This window comes from Notechis scutatus, chromosome 4 (genome assembly GCF_049901735.1).
Source record: "Notechis scutatus isolate UNSWTSFEM ecotype Mainland chromosome 4, rNotScu1.2, whole genome shotgun sequence".
NCBI lineage: Eukaryota > Metazoa > Chordata > Lepidosauria > Squamata > Elapidae > Notechis > Notechis scutatus.
In genome coordinates this window covers 112,526,081-112,544,568 of record NC_142012.1, presented here as the reverse complement: position 1 = coordinate 112,544,568, position 18,488 = coordinate 112,526,081, and the positions used below count along the sequence as shown (strand labels likewise).

Sequence of the window (18,488 nt, the reverse complement as noted above, 5' to 3'; positions counted from 1 at the left end):
AACTGCTTTGAGAGGGCTGGAAAGCACTATAAAACGGTATATAAGTCTAAGTGCTATTGCTATTACTGTAGCAATTTTATATATATATTTCCCTATATAAGTAATTCAGTAAGAACATTTGAGCAAAATAGACAGTCCCCAGGTTCCATTTCTAGCTGCCTTTAACTCAAATAAGTTGGAACTCACACTTATAAATGGGCTACCTATGATGAGAAATGACAGGCACTGAGTTAAGCATATCTGACTTACAAATGACAATCACGTGATCATGGACACAGTGACCTTGACAGTTGCCAAGCACTCATATGACAATTACGTGACTCCGGGAACTCTGCAAGGGTCATAGGTATAAGAACTGATACCTATGATACCTATCTAGAACTGAAATTCTAGAACTAGAAAACCTTGAATTACGCCGTCTTCGGTCTGATTTAAGCATGGTATATAAAATCATACATTGCAATGTCCTACCTGTCAATGAATACTTCAGCTTCAACCATAACAACACAAGAGCACACAATAGATACAAACTCAAGGTTAACCGCACCAAACTTGATTGCAGGAAATACGACTTCAGCAATAGAGTGGTCAATGTCTGGAATACTCTACCCGACTCTGTAGTTTCTTCCCCAAACCCCAAAAACTTTAACCTTAGACTGTCTACTATTGACCTCACCCCTTTCCTAAGAGGTCTGTAGGGGGCGTGCATAAGCGCACCAACGTGCCTACCGTCCCTGTCCTATTGTTTCTCTTATTCTTCTTTTATTTTTCTTATATGTACCCATTTCATGTATTCACAACTATGCATACACTTATACTTATTATCTTGTAAACAATTGGCAAATCAAATAAATAAATAAAAATAAATAAATAAAACTGGTTGTAAGTTGCTTTTTTTTAGTGCCATAACTTTGAACAGGCACTAAATAAATGGTAGTGAAGCAAAGACTATCTCTGTTCTGATTTGTGAGATACCCTGAACAAATGTCTACTTCTAGTAGCTGCCATGACACACATCTATCCAAAAAAATATGCAAAATTACTATTAAGAAATACACTGCTCAAAAAAATAAAGGGAACACTTAAAAAACACAATGTAACTCCAAGTCAATCACACTTCTGTGAAATCAAACTGTCCACTTAGGTAGCAACACTGACAATCAATTTCACATGCTGTTGTGCAAATGGAATAGACAACAGGTGGAAAGCATAGACAGTTAGCAAGACATCCCCAATAAAGGAGTGGTTCTGCAGATGGTGATCACAGACCACTTCTCAGTTCCTATGCTTTCTGGCTGATGCTTTGGTCACTTTTGAATGCTGGCGGTGCTTTCACTCTAGTGGTAGAATGAGACGGAGTCTACAATCCACACAAGTGGCTCAGGTAGTGCAGCTCATCCAGGATGGCACATCAATGCGAGCTATGGCAAGAAGGTTTGCTGGGTCTGTCAGTGTAGTGTCCAGAGCATGGAGGCGCTACCAGGAGACCGGCCAGTACATCAGGAGACGTGAAGGAGGCCATAGGAGGGCAACAACCCAGCAGCAGGACCGCTACCTCCACCTTTGTGCAAGGAGGGACAGGAGGAGCACTGCCAGAGCCCTGCAAAATGACCTCCAGCGGGCCACAAATGTGCATGTGGCTGCTCAGACAGTCAGAAACAGACTCCATGAGGGTGGTATGAGGGCCCAACGTCCACAGGTGGGGCTTGTGCTTACAGCCCAACACCGTGCAGGATGTTTGACATTTGCCAGGGAACACCAAGGTTGGCAAATTCGCCACTGGCACCCTGTGCTCTTCACAGATGAAAGCAGGTTCACACTAAGCACGTGACAGACGTGACAGGGTCTGGAGATGCCGTGGAGAACGTTCTGCTGCCTGCAACATCCTCCAGCATGACCGGTTTGGCAGTGGGTCAGTAATGGTGTGGGATGGCATTTCTTTAGGGGACCGCACAGCCCTCCATGTGCTCGCCAGAGGTAGCCTGACTGCCATTAGGTACCGAGATGAGATCCTCAGATCCCTTGTGAGACCATATGCTGGTGCGGTTGGCCCTGGGTTCCTCCTAATGCAAGACGATGCTAGACCTCATGCGGCTGGAGTGTGTCAGCAGTTCCTGCAAGACGAAGGCATTGATGCTATGGACTGCCCCACCCATTCCCCAGACCTGAATCCAATTGAACACATCTGGGACATCATGTCTTGCTCCATCCACCAACGCTATGTTGCACCACAGACTGTCCAGGAGTTGGGGGATGCTTTAGTCCAGGTGTGGGAGGAGATCCCTCAGGAGACCATCCGCAACCTCATCAGGAGCATGCCCAGGCATTGTAGGGAGGTCATACAGGCACATGGAGGCCACACACACTACTGAGCCTCATTTTGACTTGTTTTAAGGACATTACATCACAGTTGGATCAGCCTGTAGTGTTTTTTTCCACTGTGAGTGTAACTCCAAATCCAGACCTCCATGGGTTGCTAACTTTGATTTCCATTGATAATTTTTGTGTGATTTTGTTGTCAGCACATCAACTATGTAATGAACAAAGTATTTAATAAGAATATTTCATTCATTCAGATTTAGGATGTCTTATTTTTGTGTTCCCTTTATTTTTTTGAGCAGTATATAAGATCTGTATAAATAGAATGAGGAGGATAGAATGTTATTTTAGGAAGAACTTTTCAGCATTTACCTTTAAGCATCTTCTCCTCTTGTAATCTTTGTTCTTCCTCCTCTTTCTCTCGATAGTAAGTAATGCGTCTTTCTTCTTTGCGCTCTCTCTTACGTTTCTCTAAACGATTACATCTTTCCTCTGCTAATCTTTCTTCAAATTGTTTAAGTTTTTCCTGAAACAACAATACTTAATCTGGAACTACAGAAATAGTACAAGCAGTACACAGAAGATCAAATATGGATATATGCCAAATTACTTTCTAGCTTTGCAGATGGTGATAAAAATACACTGCGATTCTATCCACTTGGAGAGCTAGTTATTTACAAAGCCAAACAAGAAAACAAGTGCTGTTTACATTCTTGTAACAATAAGATGTGAAGTAACAGACAACCAAATGTAGGTAAACATACTATGAACTGTCCACACAAAGTAAACTCATGTGATTTTATAAATAATATTCATGATTTTTTGTTGCATGACAGTATATAAAATAGATTTCAAATATAGGTGGTATAACTCAAGAACTGAATGCAGCTTTCCAAGCCACCGCCCCATCTGCAGGATGGGAAAATGAATTGAGGAACCTTTCTGTTAACCTTTAAAGGCAAAGAAATTATAGTACTAGAATGTAGTACTATAAGAGAATTTTGAAAGTCTGTCAAAACCCATCATTTTAATTTATACTTTATTATTTATTGATTGATCACCTATCTTACTTCAAGGTAACTCTGGGTGTTTTTTTGTAAAAGTTGCATGTTCTCCTGAATGTACAATAAACACTCAAATAAAAATACAAACAGGGAATGTTGGAAGCAACTCTAGCCAATTTTGGCTGAGCTAATGCCTTAAATGTCAAACCTAGTGCTGATTTTTTAAGATATTGCCTGACCATTCTAATTTATGACTGTACTAAAAGATCCCATATGTAGGATTACAATTAGGAAAAAATTAAATGTACCTCATAAACTGATCTCCTTGCAGTCTTGAGCCTAGTTATAAAAAATTCACTGTCTTCTATCATCCGTGACATTCTATTCTTATGCTCAAGAGCCTTTTCACGTTCCTGTTGCATGGTGGTGATCTGTAACACATTCAAAGTCAAATCAAATCAAGTCAATATACTGTTGAATATGATGTTTAGGTTCCAATGCCTAAAATTTAGCAGACTAAGTTTCACACTGAAGAAAACATTGAGGGGTCTGCTAACATGTAGTCCTTGACTTATGACTATTTCTTTAGCAATCATTCAGAGTTATGATGGCACTGAAAAAAAGTGATTTACAACCAGTCCACTTTATGACCATTGCAGTCACTCCAGGATTACATGATTAAAATACGGGTGACAACCAGCAAGAATTTACAACCGTTGCAGAAACCTGGGTCCCGTGATTGCAATTTGTGACTCTCCCAGGGGGCTTCTAACAAGCAAAGTCAAGGGGGAGAGCTGGATTTCTTTAATTAATGCAGCAAAAAGGTCATAAAATCAGCAAACTTAACTACATCGCTGAGCGACAAACGTTTTAGTCCCAATTGTGATCCTAAGTCAAGGACTACCTGTATATGTACTTATAGTTTTGCATTAAGTACATAATTTTAGCCATTATGCCATATATTTCATTGGAGAAACTTTATAGCAATGAAGTTAATTTACTTATAGCTTGCTTAATTTATTCTGTTAGAAGACATGCATTCTGTGCTGACAAAATTCCAAAGAGACTAGAATTTTCCAATGCTTGCAGTAACAATGATTTTGTCCATGAAATGTTGCTAGAGGACAAGCAAATTAACTTGAATTGAAGTTTACTAGAAAAATAATGTTATTACCAAGAATTGCTTCTCAAATAAGCAAGCTCTCAAAAAATCTTACCCTTTCTTCTTCTTGCTGTTCCCAAAGATCCATATCTCTGACTCTTTGTTCTTCATAGGCAGTCTTAATCAGTGGAATTTCTTCTAAACGTTTTGCTCTTTCAAAATAGTCAATCTAGATTTAAAAAAAAAAGTTGATTTATTCTCTTAAAGGTTGAGAAAACAAAAACATTTTCAGTTTAGTTGTAACTGCTGCTGTTTTCTGCCTACATCTATACCAGCTTTTACCTTTTTCTCCTGATTCTTCAGACGCTCTTGCAATTCCTTCTTTTCTTTTTCAAGCTGTTCAACCTGTTTTGCCATAATGAAGTCTGGATCCAATTCTTCAAGATCCTACCAATAATAAATAAAACAAAAAAAGATTTCTAAAGGTGATGAAAACATTTCTGTAGTTTAAATACGCTGTATTTCCCACAATAAATTTAGTGTTTTTCCTTAAACATTTAATATACTTATCAATTATTTTATTATATAGAATGTAGTACCTTAAGTCAAATTTGGGGAAACACTTTAAAGTTAGGAAACCTAATCCAGACAAGATGAAAGACAAGCAACTGGGAATACACACTTTAGGAAGAATCAGGAATAAATGCTGGAATAGCACAAGTCTGAAACCCCAAACTCTGAAGCTGCTAGATCATCTTCTTCATGTTAGCATAGTAGAAACAGAAAACTTGCTTTGAGTTACAATCCTTTTATTCCTAAATGAAAAGATTTCAGGCAGCATGACACAGACAGTGCAGTTGTTTGAAAAAATTGCCCTTAACAGGAGGCCAGGCCATAAATTAAAAATTAACTCATTACCACACAAAAATAACCCTCCTTACCTCAATATCAATATCTTTGAAGGCCTTGGCTCCCAGCTCTGTCTTCTTAATCTGCTCCAAACGTTCCCGAACAGTTTTCTTTTTAATTTGCTCATGTTCCTGCAGAATACGCTCCTTTTCACGCTCTTTTGCCTCCTGGCGCAGTCTCTCTTCTTCAGCTTTGCGAACCTTTTGGAGTTCAGCTTCACGCTGCTCCAGCTCTTCTTTTTCACGCTGAATGTTCAAACTCTCAAGACGTTCCTTTCTTTCTTCAATAGTTTGCCTGCGAGCAAGGATACGCTGATGTTCTTTCTTTGAATTTTTTAAGTAAGCTGTAACTGCCTGTTGATGATGTTCTTCCTTTTCTAGCTGAATAAAAGTTAACAACAGGATTATTTTTTGAGATTCAAATGCTACAAGAGACAATATACATTACTAAAACTCAGAACAATACTATTTATTTAGTTCAGCAGAAAAGGCGATTTTGAAGATTTTGTTGCTATAATCTGAGTTTTCTAACAAATCAGGCTGTTTCCTGTGTTGTTGCTAAGCTATAGAATGCTCTCTCTAGGAAGGTATGTAAGTGTAGCTCCCATCTTTGTAACAATGGCAAAAATGCATCTCTTTTACTCAGCGTTAGCTATTCACTGATTTTAAGTGGATTAGTTTAAAAATCGTGTTTTATGTTTTTCTTTTCATTCTTGTAAGTCATAGTTTTCATAAGTAAAAAGGCAGAGGTATAATAAATAATCAGATGCTAATTAATTTTAATGTACAGAGATATCTGGAGCAATATCATTCAAGGATCTGATTTCCAATAAATAACTGAAATCACAGTAATTTGTCAATCATTTGGAAATGGAAAAACCATAATATATCCGTATCAAGTTATAAAAATATTTTTAAAATCACTTTCTCTAATACAATATTGCTGCTTACTTAGAAATTTCAATTAGAATGCCATCTCCCATATTTTCTCTAATAAAAGTTAATATTCAGAGGCTTTAGACTTAGGAAACAGCTTTGTTTGGAAATATGCCCAACTGCTAGAAAAACCACAAAGTTAAACAGGAGTGGTAAGAAGTATCCTGTAGAAAATGGATGGATGACGGAATTCCAGTAAAATGGAACTCTAAAACAGCTGTGGGCCAACCATTGCAACCATTTGCAAAAGTCCTGAGAAAATTTATCACAGTTCCAAATTTGCCCATCAAAGCAAAAACCTAACTGAAAGCTTTTAGGAAATTCATTAAAATGTGCAAATAATATATGATATTATTTTACTGTACACATTGATTAGTTACCAATAAGAATGAACTCTTCTCTACTGTGTATTTCTTGATTCTTTTAGAGTTAAGTCCATGAATTACATTTTGAAGGACTCTGGATATTGCAATGGTTGTAAGTCTGAAAAATGGTTAAAAGTCACTTTTTCAGTGCCATGGTAACTTTGAACAGTCACTAAACAAATGGTTGCAAGTAAGGACCACCTGTAGCACTACCTGTAATTGTTCTAGATCGTTACTCTTCTACATTCCTCCTTCCTCCTCCCACCTTTCAGGAAGGCCCCAAGTATTTTGTTGCCTGAAGTAGAATAGCAAATAGAATAGCTTCCCTGTATTATGCCTGAGACAGTAGCTTCATTCTTTATTACTCTTTATCTCTGACTTACAAATGGTGTAATTCAGGTTTTCCCCACACATTTTGGGGTTACAATGGCAACCAGGTCTGCTTGAGGCTGCTGTTGCTACACGATAAAGTCACATGACATCACACTTTATAACCACTTTGTTTAACAACGGCAATCCAGGTCCTAGCTGCAATTTTAACCCAAAGAATGAGAACTTTTGTTGACCCTTTGATCTTTATGTTGGCCTATTATGACAGTCCTGAATTTTGAAAGTACAATGAAGTCTGTCCTCAAGTTCACTAAGGCAGCCACCATCTTCTACTAAAATATAATTTTATTGACTCAATTGGTAGTTTTATTTACCAAAAGATTATTGTCAGTTCACTCTGTTCTACCCAGGGCATAGCATATAAACTCTGCTTGATCAGGGTCTACAGGATTGTCTGGGACGTTACATCTCCTCTCCATGACCCGTTTCCCTTGTTAGCTTCTGGGAGGGGGCTTCCTGGTATCAGAAGAACATCTAGATTCAGTCACAGTTTTGTTCAATATAGTATTGATCTTGTGAAGCCTTAAGTTTCCTCTTTCTGCTATGTATTCAAAATGGACGAGTGTGTGCGCGCGCACACACTTTTTTTTTTACAGCGGGCAGCATTTTTAATGTGTGCCAGTGTGCGCAGAATAAAAAATAATAAAGGTTATCTTATCATAATTAATCTGAGATGGCATTTAAAAATCTTAAAATAATTCATTTCATCTTCTTTTTATTTCCCAAGTGTGAGCTTTACCCATTGGGACTAAAATCATGGGAAGGACCCCAATTTACTAGAGAAACAAGAAATGTGAATTAGAAGGAAAAACAGCACTCTAATCATAATTGAACACATCAAAGCTTTCCCAAGGTACACAATACTTTTAAAAAGCAGACCAAAAGCTATGATTTACCAATAGATGAGGTGGCTTAATAAATTCTAGAGCCTTTGCAAGTGCAGATGACATGGCCGTCAGCTGGTTCCTAATCTGCTCAGAGGGCATGCTCTGCAGCTGAGGTCCAAGAGGAGCATCTTCTCGGGTGCAATAGTTTAAATCGGACCCAAAACTTAATGTTCGGGTAGTATGATCAATGCGAACCTTTAAAAAGTAAAGTCAGTAAAAATCAGTAAGTCAAAAACAGTAAACTGCTTAGAGAGGGCTGCAAAAGCACTGTGAAGCTGTATATAAGTCTAAGTGCTATTGCAATTGCTATATTACTGCTCTTGATGCTAAGAATTCATTTGAAAAACAGTTAATACATTGACATATTATTTAAGCACTAAGTTCTGTTCTATTTTTTGTTATCCAAACATGCACATGGAAAACCTAATTTTAAAATAAAATATTCTGCTTTTAAATAACATGCATGTCAACAGACATCTAAAATAAACATTCTACCTTCTCCAACACACACATTTTTGGCAAGGTTAATGTCTATTTAACCAACTAACAGGATTCTATGCATGTACATTCAGTAATAATTTATTGAGTTCCACTGAATAAGTATACCATAAAACAAAGAATTACAGCTTAAAAATTGCAGCTCCACTTTCTAACTATGCTGCCAGAAATAAGGAGTTAAAAATAAAGTTTATTCAGGAAGATATTGCAATTATATTCATTTTTACTTCTAAATATCATTAGTTGGGGAACTCATTTGGATTATCCATATTTTTCATTACTTTAGTAGGCAGAAGATAATTCAGAGTGATGGGCTTTTGCTTTATATCTTTTTCCACTTAAACAAAATATACTGAAACTGCTTGTTTGGGTTTCATAAGTATAAAGGTATGTGAGAATGACCTTGATGAATGAGGGGGAGAGATGTTGTCTAGGAAATTATCAGGTAGAAGTGGTAGCCCTCAGTTGCTTAAGATCAAAGGAAGAAATTTAGGAAAGACCCACTCTAATTGATCAGGTAGCTGAAAGTGATGGGACTTGCAAGATTCTGTTAATGTAGTCTTACAATAAAATAGAATTAGCTCACCCAGTTATGTTTCCTGTCTGGTTTACCTGGGAGAGCTGACAGTAAGATGTAATACCTGCTACTTTCTGTTTTTAATAATGAAAAATTCAGATTTAAAGAAAAACAAATATACGCAAATATCTGACTCTTGTCCATATCACTCACTTGTAAATCACAGTGTCTGGCTGCATCAACAATGGCACGTTCTAGTTGGAAAGCATCCACGAAAGGAACCAAAGTTATCAAGCGAGAAAATTCAATGCTTTGATAAATTTGAGCCACCTGAAAAAATACAGAAATATTCATCTCCTTCCAATAAATCATACCAGTTTCCAAACACTCAAAAATTTTAAAGAACTCAATCAACTTTAAGAACTTCAAGATCAAGAATAATTATTCAAATATAAATAATACTTGATATTAGCAATTGCCATTTATTTTTTTAAAAACCTTCACTATTTTGAGCAACAACCATGTATGAAGGAGACTGGCAGCAATTCTAAATGAAGCAAAGCTGCTAATTAGCCTTCACAATCTCCCTTTAGCACACCAGAAATAACACTGCTTACCAGTGCAAAGGAAGCAGGTCAATGATATGTGCTTTAGAATCAAAATACCTTTAATGCATTCAGATACATAAATTAATATGATATATTGAAGACGCATAGTGAAAATGTTTACAATTACAAGTCAATATTTTAAAAGTATTGTTTACAACCATACCTGCTGAAGTAGTCTAAGGATGGTGTTGTTTTGCAGATGAGGAATATATAATTGCAATTCTGGCTCTTTCTCAGATTGATCTCTTACCCAGTTTAAAACCTGCATAGAACCAGTGCACCAGTGAATGGGAGTAGGATTGATTTAGATAGGTTTTTCTTACTAGATTGCTCAAACTATTTATTTCCAATAATGCACTCATATTACAACAACAGTGAAAATTCTGTAAATCTTGGCCAGGTTATCATTCATGCAAATCTCTCTTCCTCCACCTGCCCCCCCTCCCCCCCACACACACACAAAGAGAGAAGAGCGCACACAAATGATACACATATGAATGATGCACTTGCTTCTCACTTGATATGCTACAACTGCTCTACATAGGAACACGCCTCAAAATGAAAATTAATGCAAACTGAGACAATCACTGAAAAATATGCATAACATTTTCTAGGAAAATCAGCACTTAAGGTAACCAATATTAATTAGTTCAGTGCTAATAGTAATTTCACTATTTCAACAAGGATCTAGTTTAAATGTGTTATGTGTATATATTATTGGAAATTACTATATATATATGATACACTAAATAACCATTATCTATTATTTAATAAATCTTAAGGGAAAAAACAGACATATACTGTATTCTGCAATTGTGAAGGAATTCTAGATGTCAGAAGTACAATATACTGGTGAACAAAAGATAACTGCTATTTCCATGAATAGTAATGAAACATAAAATCTTGCGATCGTTTTTCCTAAATCCCCTCTATCAATACAGTAAAGAATTAAAGCAGGGGTCTCCAACCTTGGCAACTTTGATTCAGTACCAACTGTAACATTTCATTTATTAATAAACACTTCTGAATGCTATGCATAAATTTAGAAGAGGTAATTTCTTAAAATGAAAACATATTGAAGAATTGGCAACAGTAAAAACTGTTTCATTTACAGGCTTTTAAAAAGAAAATCTATCAAGCAATATATAGGATCAATATGAGACTTAGCCTAGGTTCACCGTTGAGATGGGAAGCTGTATAAGTTAAACAATAAGAAAAAAATCACATAATAATCAAGATCTAACACTCTTTTTTGCACAGTTCAAAGTAATAAAAAAATCATTCACTATAAACCATAATTTGCATTGGCACCTGTCTCAAAATCTTACCTTGCATACGCGGCCACATAACTTCAGTGGATGAAAATCTACCTCAAGCCAGTTATAAAGTTCTTTTACCTCTGGGACGACATATTGAACCACATTAAATCTCACCTATGAAACATGAATTAAAAACAATTGTTAACATCAATGACTTTTCTCAGATAGGGTTTCATGTGTACATGCAGGCATATTTTAATACTTAAGATTACAATGCACCGGTATTGATATTAAGCATATTGTAATTTACAAATAATTCAACATGTCTATATGCTGGAAGGATTAAAATGACACTTCCTGCAAATAAAGTCTGCATAACATAAACTAGCAACCTAAACATGTTTATGGAAAGTACTTACCATATCATTAATAAGAGAAATACGAGTAGGCGGAGCCTGAAGTCCTAACAATGTTGCCAATCGGCGTTGCTTTTCAACAATTATGCCATCCATGTCCAAAAGCCGAGCAATGTCAGTTCTTTCAGGAGTTATTGGAATTGACAGAGTAGCCAAAAGCACTCTTGTTGACATCCTAAAGACAAAAGACAGAAATAAGATGATTTGGCATAGGATCCCTATTGTTTACATCTAAAAAGTTAAGAACGTGTCTTCCACTCTCCTACCTCTATATTTCTTTAGCTGAAACAGTGCACTCATTATGCCAATAGCATGCACGTATCAGCACAATCTATTTATTTCTCTCCTCCAACCATATATCTTTTTATCTTTTTGGGCTTTCCTGAGCACCATTAGGTACAGGTGAAACTCGAAAAATTAGAATATCGTGCAAAAGTTCATTTACTTCAGTAATGCAACTTAAAAGGTGAAACTATTATATGAGATAGACTCATTACATGCAAAGCAAGATAGTTCAAGCCGTGATTTGTCATAATTGTGATGATTGTGGCTTACATGAAAACCCCAAATCCACAATCTCAGAAAATTAGAATATTACACGCAAGCAATAAAACAAGGATTGCACATAGAACAATATCGGACCTCTGAAAAGTATAAACATGCATATGTACTCAGTACTTGGTTTGGGCCCCTTTTACAGCAATTACTGCCTCAATGCGGAGTGACATGGAAGCTATCAGCCTGTGGCACTGCTGAGGTGTTATGGAAGACCAGGATGCTTCAATAGTGGCCTTCAGCTCTTCTGCATTGTTCGGTCTCATGTCTCTCATCTTTCTCTTGGCAATGCCCCATAGATTCTCTATGGGGTTCAGGTCAGGCGAATTTGCTGGCCAATCAAGCACAGTAATCCCACGGTCACTGAACCAGGTTTTGGTGCTTTTGGCAGTGTGGGCAGATGCCAAGTCCTGCTGTAAAATGAAGTCAGCATCCCCATAAAGATCGCCTGCGGAAGGAAGCATGAAGTGCTCCAAAATCTCCTAGTAGACGGCTGCGTTGACCCTGGACTTAATGAAGCACAGTGGACCACCAGCAGATGACATGGCTCCCCAAATCAACACAGACTGTGGAAACTTCACAAAGTTGCTCTCATCAGAAAAGAGAACCTTGGACCACTAAGCAACAGACCAGGTCTGTTTTTCTTTAGCTCAGGAGCGGCTTGACAAGAGGAATATGACATTTGAAGCCCATGTCCAGGATCCGTCTGTGTGTGGTGGCTCTTGATGCACTGACTCCAGCCTCAGTCCACTCCTTGTAAAAGTCCCCAACACTTTTGAATGGCCCTTTCCTGACAATCCTCTCCGGGCTGGTCATCCCTGCTGCTTGTGCACCTTTTTCTTCCACACTTTTCCCTTCCACGTAACTTTCTATTAATGTGCTTTGATACAGCACTTTGGGAACATCCAACTACTTTTGCAATTACCTTTTGAAGCTTTCCCTCCTTATGGAACCGTCAGTGACGGTTTTCTGCACAACTGTCAGGTCAGCAGTCTTTCCCATGATTGTGATTCCTACTGAACCAGACTGAGAGACCATTTAAAGGCTCATGAACCCTTTGCAGGTGTTATGGCTTAATTAGCTGATTAGAGTGGGACACTTTGAGCCTAGAATATTGAACCTTTTCACAATATTCTAATTTTCTGAGATTGTGGATTTGGGGTTTTCATGAGCTGTAAGCCATAATCATCTCAATTATGACACATCACGGCTTGAACTATCTTGCTTTGCATGTAATGAGTCTATCTCATATATTAGGTTCACCTTTTAAGTTGCATTACTGAAATAAATGAACCTTTTCACAATATTCTAATTTTCTGAGATTGTGGATTTGGGGTTTTCATGAGCTGTAAGCCATAATCATCTCAATTATGACACATCACGGCTTGAACTATCTTGCTTTGCATGTAATGAGTCTATCTCATATATTAGGTTCACCTTTTAAGTTGCATTACTGAAATAAATGAACTTTTGCACAATATTCTAATTTTTCGAGTTTCACCTGTATATGCAAGGAACAGAGCAGAAAAAATTTCATTGTTGTTTATTATAAAGTCCACTGAAATAATATTGGATATAGCTAAATGGAAGTTCAAAACTGCTATTAATGATTCCAAAAACAAAATTGCTCCAAGCCATGGATTTTCCCCACCTCTGCATTTCCTCTTGTGTGAGATTTTTTCGCATTTCTCTTGAAAGATGATAAAGACGATGAAGTGTAGATGCATGAAAGAGGGCATTTCCTGATTTCCAAAACACTGTAGAAACTTTGTGGTAATAATTTGCCATCAGCTGGGGCTTTGGTGGCTTTTTGGATAAGGAAAATAGCCCATGTATATCTTCCACTGCTTTAAAAGCTTCCTAAAAAAAAGACTATATGTCAAATTACCACCAGGAAAAAAACTAAGGAATATCACACACTAATAGATCTATTAATATACATATGTTGATTATTACTACTTGAATCTAAGCACATTTATTTGGAAAACCTCCATTACAAATAAATTGTACATCCATTTATTTTTAGCACTGAAATTTGCACGCATGGAATTAATTCATCACTTATCATTGCCTTGTCCATTGATAAAGGCAATGGTTAGGAAAGAATAATCAACCTCAAATTGAGAAATATATTGCACACTCTCACAGTATTCAACTGAATAGAGCCAATTTGGTCTAGTGGTTAAGTACCAGGCTGAAAACAGGAAGACCATGAGTTATAATCCCACCTCAGCCTTGAAACGGCAGTTGGCTGACCTTGGGTCAATCACTCTCTTTTAGCCCTATTCACCTCATAGGGTTGTTGTTTTGGGAAAAATAGAAGGATGAAGATGTGTTGGATGTCTGCCAACTTTATTTGTAAAAATAATAAAAGCAGGATAATAATTTTTTTTAAAAAAAATATTTTTTTAAAAAATGCAATTAAGAGTTCAGAATAACTCCAGGCTCTGAGGCAGAACTCCTGGAAGGAAGATGGCTGGAGCACTAACACAGAATTGCGAATGTTTAACTTTTTTAGAGAGGGCTGTAAATGTAAGCTAAGTAGGAGAGAGGTTATGTCCCAAGGCATCAAATGCTCTTTGGTTTTGAGAGGATAAGAACAGGTTTTAAAAATCCTAATGCTTCTAAACTCTTATCTGTCAACCCTCCAAATAATTTACAACAATCTTCTCCTGCCCACTGTCTAGGGTTCTTTTTTCCCCTTACAGAAGTTACTCTATCTCTATGTTGAAGTTTTATTGGCAGCTCCTAACTTTTACAATGATTCTGCTTCAGAAACCTAGGAGCCTGCCTACTGCTTTCTTAGTATTTTAGTTCCCATCACTGCGATCTCTTCCACAGTCATCTTCCGAGTCCACCTTCCGTTTTCTCTGAAATTTCTCCACTATCCTTTCTCCTCCCATTCTTTTCACAGCCTTTTTCCTTTGCCTTAGAAGCCATGAGCAATTTAAACAACAAGCGAAAGAGCCGGGCCTACCCAAGCTTGGCTTCCTTCCCAAGTCCCTCCAGCCCGACCCCAAAGGGGCCACCGGGAAAGGCCACCCGAGGCAGTGATAGTGCCCACCCATCCGTGGACAGGGAGGCAAGGAGACGGCCCACGCCGCGTCCTCCTCCAAGCTGAGCCCCGCCGAGTGAGCGCCTCTACCCGATGCCCATGCAGCGTTTGGAGCTGCCGGCACGTTTGGAGATGCGTGGGGACGGGGATGTGCTGGGAGAGGGGTGGAAGGGATGGTTGGCTTCGGGCTCTCTCCGCCACACCCGCCGGCCAGGGAAGCAGCGCTGCCGTCACCTCACCTCCCTGTCCATGGACGGGTGGGCGCTATCACTGCCTCGGGCAGCCTCTCCCGGTGGCCCCTTCGGGGTTGGGCTGGAGGGACTTGGGAAGGAAGCCAAGCTTGGGTCTGCCTGGCTCTTTCGCTTGGCAGGCGGGCATGCACCCGCAGCTCGCTTTCCTGGCTCTGCCCAGCCCGGCTCCAGCATGGCCCTGGTGGGATGAGCAGAGGGCTTGGCGGGGAGGCGCTCGCTGCCTTGGTCAGAGCTCCGCCGCCTGGGCAGGAGGGCCCACCTGTCAGCTGCACTGGGCGCCCCAGGCGAAGCTCTTCGCGCTCTGCCTGGTGCCAGGCAGGGATGGCGGCTGGGCGCTTCTCCAGGGGTGGGCCGATCCTGCACTGCGGCCCCGGGAGATTCGCCTCCCCACGTGGGGTTGGGTTGCCCTCTCAGGCAGGGGAGGCTTTGTCGTATCGGTAGTAGGGCGTCGTTTTTAAAAGAATGGGCTTTGCCTTCAAACGATGCCCAGGAAGGCGGTGACAGGAGCGCCTGAAGCCGAGTGTCTCCGCCGGGCTCCGGTTGCAGGGAGGAGCCCTGACTGACCATGCGTGGCTGCGCCCAACGCCGCGTGGCTTTGCCCAACACCGCGGCGTTGCTCTAAATGCAGCAGCAGCATGGGGAGAAGGGAAAGCAATGGTGGCAGGTCTCCCGATACAAAGTGCCCCACCAACGCCGAGGTCAACGCAGGCAGCACCATATCCGGGTGTGCAACAAAAGTACTTCCTAACGGCAAGGCCCCCCCTGCCATTCCCCCCCATTTTGCATGTTTTAATATAGGCCTTAATTTGGGGGGGGGGGCTTAATTTCATTTTATGCCTATAAAATGAATTATGCTGGGACTTCCTATTGGGAAGGCCGTATTGTTGGAGAAACACAGTAATAATTAAGTAGAACAGGAATGGATAGTAAAGCGATTTCAATAGCTAATAAAATGTCCCAAAGCATAAAATGGAATTTAAAATTAAATGAAGACAGAAAGTGAAGAAATATGGGAATGCTTTGATATTGTATTAAGTATGTACCTGCCACAACTCCATGCTGATAGCACTGTCCAATTGTACAAGCCTAGTTTCCAAATGCATCGATTGACTTTCTGGATTATTGAGGTTGATTGCTGTACTTTGATTGTGATGACGCTGAATTTGACCCAAATGCATTCTTAAGTTGTCACAGAGTTTACGAAATTCAGCCTTACGAGTATATTGCAAACAGAACTTGAAAGCTGCAAGATTAAATTATTCCAAATTTATATTTTAGCACTTATGAACCTGCTAAAAATATTACTGCCATCAGTCACCTGGAGTTATTTCTTCCACTTATTCTCTTAACGAAAAGCTAGACTTTTCTTTTAAATTGCACTGTTAAAATGTTTATCAGGAAAAGATTATAATTCATTGTTTAAAAGAAAGTCATTCTATCAGAAGTTGACAAACAATCACATATATATTACACAAAGATATTGTAAAATTTTGTGTTACCTTGCTGGGCAATATCATGATAGAGTCTCTCCACTCTGGAATTGTTTCTGAGAAGATCCAAACACTGCCTGTATGATTCCCACAGAAACTTAACCCACGGAGTCAAAAGCAACCGATCAGTACGATCTTGGGTATCTTCCCCACTTACAGCACTTAAGAGAACACTAAGAAACAAAGAGTATTTTATATTGTATAATTGGATATTTTATCACATTATTCTTGCTTGTTACAACAGATCAAGTGATAATCAAGAAAAATTACAGTGCAGAAACACACCTATGAAGGACTTATAAAGCAAATTTTGGGGAGTACAGATATAAAATTGCCATGACTCAAAACTAAAATGTTAAAATACAATCTGACACAGATTAATCAGAAAAAGGATTCAGTTTGGTAAAGGCTTTCATGTGAGAGGAACCAGATCACAAGTAGGATCATTTAAAAATAAATATATTTAACAGGAACAAAATTAATGTAATCAAAAGTCAACATCACTTTTACCTTTCTGGAGTCTGAATATTATCAAGATCTTCTATATCTAGGACCATCTGTTGAGATTCTTCTTTAGCAGCTTCAGTTTTTTCTTCTGCTAGTTTTAAATAAGCTCGTACTACATCCTCCAAGGACTTAATATTCACCTGTATCAAAATAAAAAGAGCTAAAGTAACTTTTCTTAATCAGGGACAAAATCTATGTAGGAAATTCAAATTTGAATATATTAACTTCGTATAATAATAAAACAATGAAAGCCTTGTTCTATTGTTCAGGTTCCAAAGAAGCCTATTAATAACAGAAACCAATTATAATATGAAGTATATCTACCTAGATGAGTCATAACAAATTATTCTTCAAATGATTGTATCATGTAATAAGATATCAAAAATATATGTTCCAGAACCTCTACATGTTATTTATTAAATGCTGATATTTATTTTCCAATTATTAATATAATTAAACTTTATAAAATTTTACCTGCTGGCATATATTCTTATATTGATATAATCCTTCCTTTGCCAGGTGGCTCTTCCGGAGGTCCACACACAATTCTAAGTATTTTAGCATAATTGGTTCGTGGATCTTTTGCCATGTTCGGTGTTTTTTACTTTTCATAACATCATACAGAACATCAAGAGCAGGTTGTTTCTTCCCAACCTCAAGAAATTCTAGAAAAATGAACAATAGTTAATGCTCAATTCCACTGAAGACTACTTGTGAATTTTTAAAAAATTAAGCTATAAAAGAATGAAGCCCTATAAACGTCACCAGGCTGTTTATAAAAAATAAGAATCAGTTGTAAGTAACCAGCATAATTATATAATTATCCTGGTTATTTAAGATTTGTCACACAGTAATCACACAGCACCCACCCAAAGCAATTAATCCAGGCTGCGCAGAAACAAAAGGCTGCCCCATCCACATGGCCCGCGGGAACCCTTCCTGCCCACTCACTCCTTACCCAGCAAACTTGCCTGCTAAATTGCCCTTTTTCCGACCATCAGCTGTTCTGCTGTGCCAGGAGATTTAGATTAGCTAGGAAGCAGGAAATGGTTGGATTCTTGCTTTCTACTCAGTCTTTAGATCTCCGGCTCTGCTTTTAAGCACAGCCTAACCTTCCTTAGGATTGAAGGTTCTATTATTCAGTGCAGACTCACAGCAAGCAAATTTTATGTGACAGACTGAACTAGCCGATGGCAGACAGACAGATCACTGAACGAATCTGTGATTCTGTGAGCAACTCAATCTGCCTGCTTTGCCTGATTTTGGGTAAAAGTTTCTCTTTTTTATAAAAAATTCAATATTTATATAAATATTTATATTTACATACAAGCCATGCCCAGCCAGTCACATGACCACCAAGCCACACCCACAAATTAGGCCACGCCCACAGAACGGTTAGTGTTCCTGGGATTTAAAATGAT

The 18,488-nt window shown here is 38.5% G+C and overlaps 1 protein-coding gene and 1 non-coding gene across 3 annotated transcripts in view; both read right to left on the bottom strand.

Moving 5' to 3' along the window:
- EIF3A (eukaryotic translation initiation factor 3 subunit A) overlaps positions 1 to 18,488 on the bottom strand; it is a 37,569-nt gene that overhangs the window by 15,286 nt on the left and 3,795 nt on the right. For both annotated transcript variants that reach the window (XM_026669914.2, XM_087964455.1), the window contains exons 2-16: positions 17,542 to 17,732; positions 17,071 to 17,207; positions 16,570 to 16,733; positions 16,114 to 16,313; positions 13,416 to 13,624; positions 11,213 to 11,384; positions 10,863 to 10,967; positions 9,698 to 9,796; positions 9,140 to 9,256; positions 7,921 to 8,106; positions 5,367 to 5,714; positions 4,768 to 4,872; positions 4,541 to 4,654; positions 3,632 to 3,754; positions 2,692 to 2,845 (exon numbers count right to left, since the gene is read on the bottom strand). In XM_026669914.2, the coding sequence (XP_026525699.2) occupies positions 2,692 to 2,845; positions 3,632 to 3,754; positions 4,541 to 4,654; positions 4,768 to 4,872; positions 5,367 to 5,714; positions 7,921 to 8,106; positions 9,140 to 9,256; positions 9,698 to 9,796; positions 10,863 to 10,967; positions 11,213 to 11,384; positions 13,416 to 13,624; positions 16,114 to 16,313; positions 16,570 to 16,733; positions 17,071 to 17,207; positions 17,542 to 17,732 (2,424 nt within the window). The remainder of the gene's footprint in view (positions 1 to 2,691; positions 2,846 to 3,631; positions 3,755 to 4,540; positions 4,655 to 4,767; positions 4,873 to 5,366; positions 5,715 to 7,920; positions 8,107 to 9,139; positions 9,257 to 9,697; positions 9,797 to 10,862; positions 10,968 to 11,212; positions 11,385 to 13,415; positions 13,625 to 16,113; positions 16,314 to 16,569; positions 16,734 to 17,070; positions 17,208 to 17,541; positions 17,733 to 18,488) is intronic.
- Positions 9,446 to 9,577, bottom strand: LOC113414072 (small nucleolar RNA SNORA19). Its single transcript, XR_003371134.1, has one exon. It is a non-coding gene; the product is annotated as a small nucleolar RNA SNORA19 (small nucleolar RNA).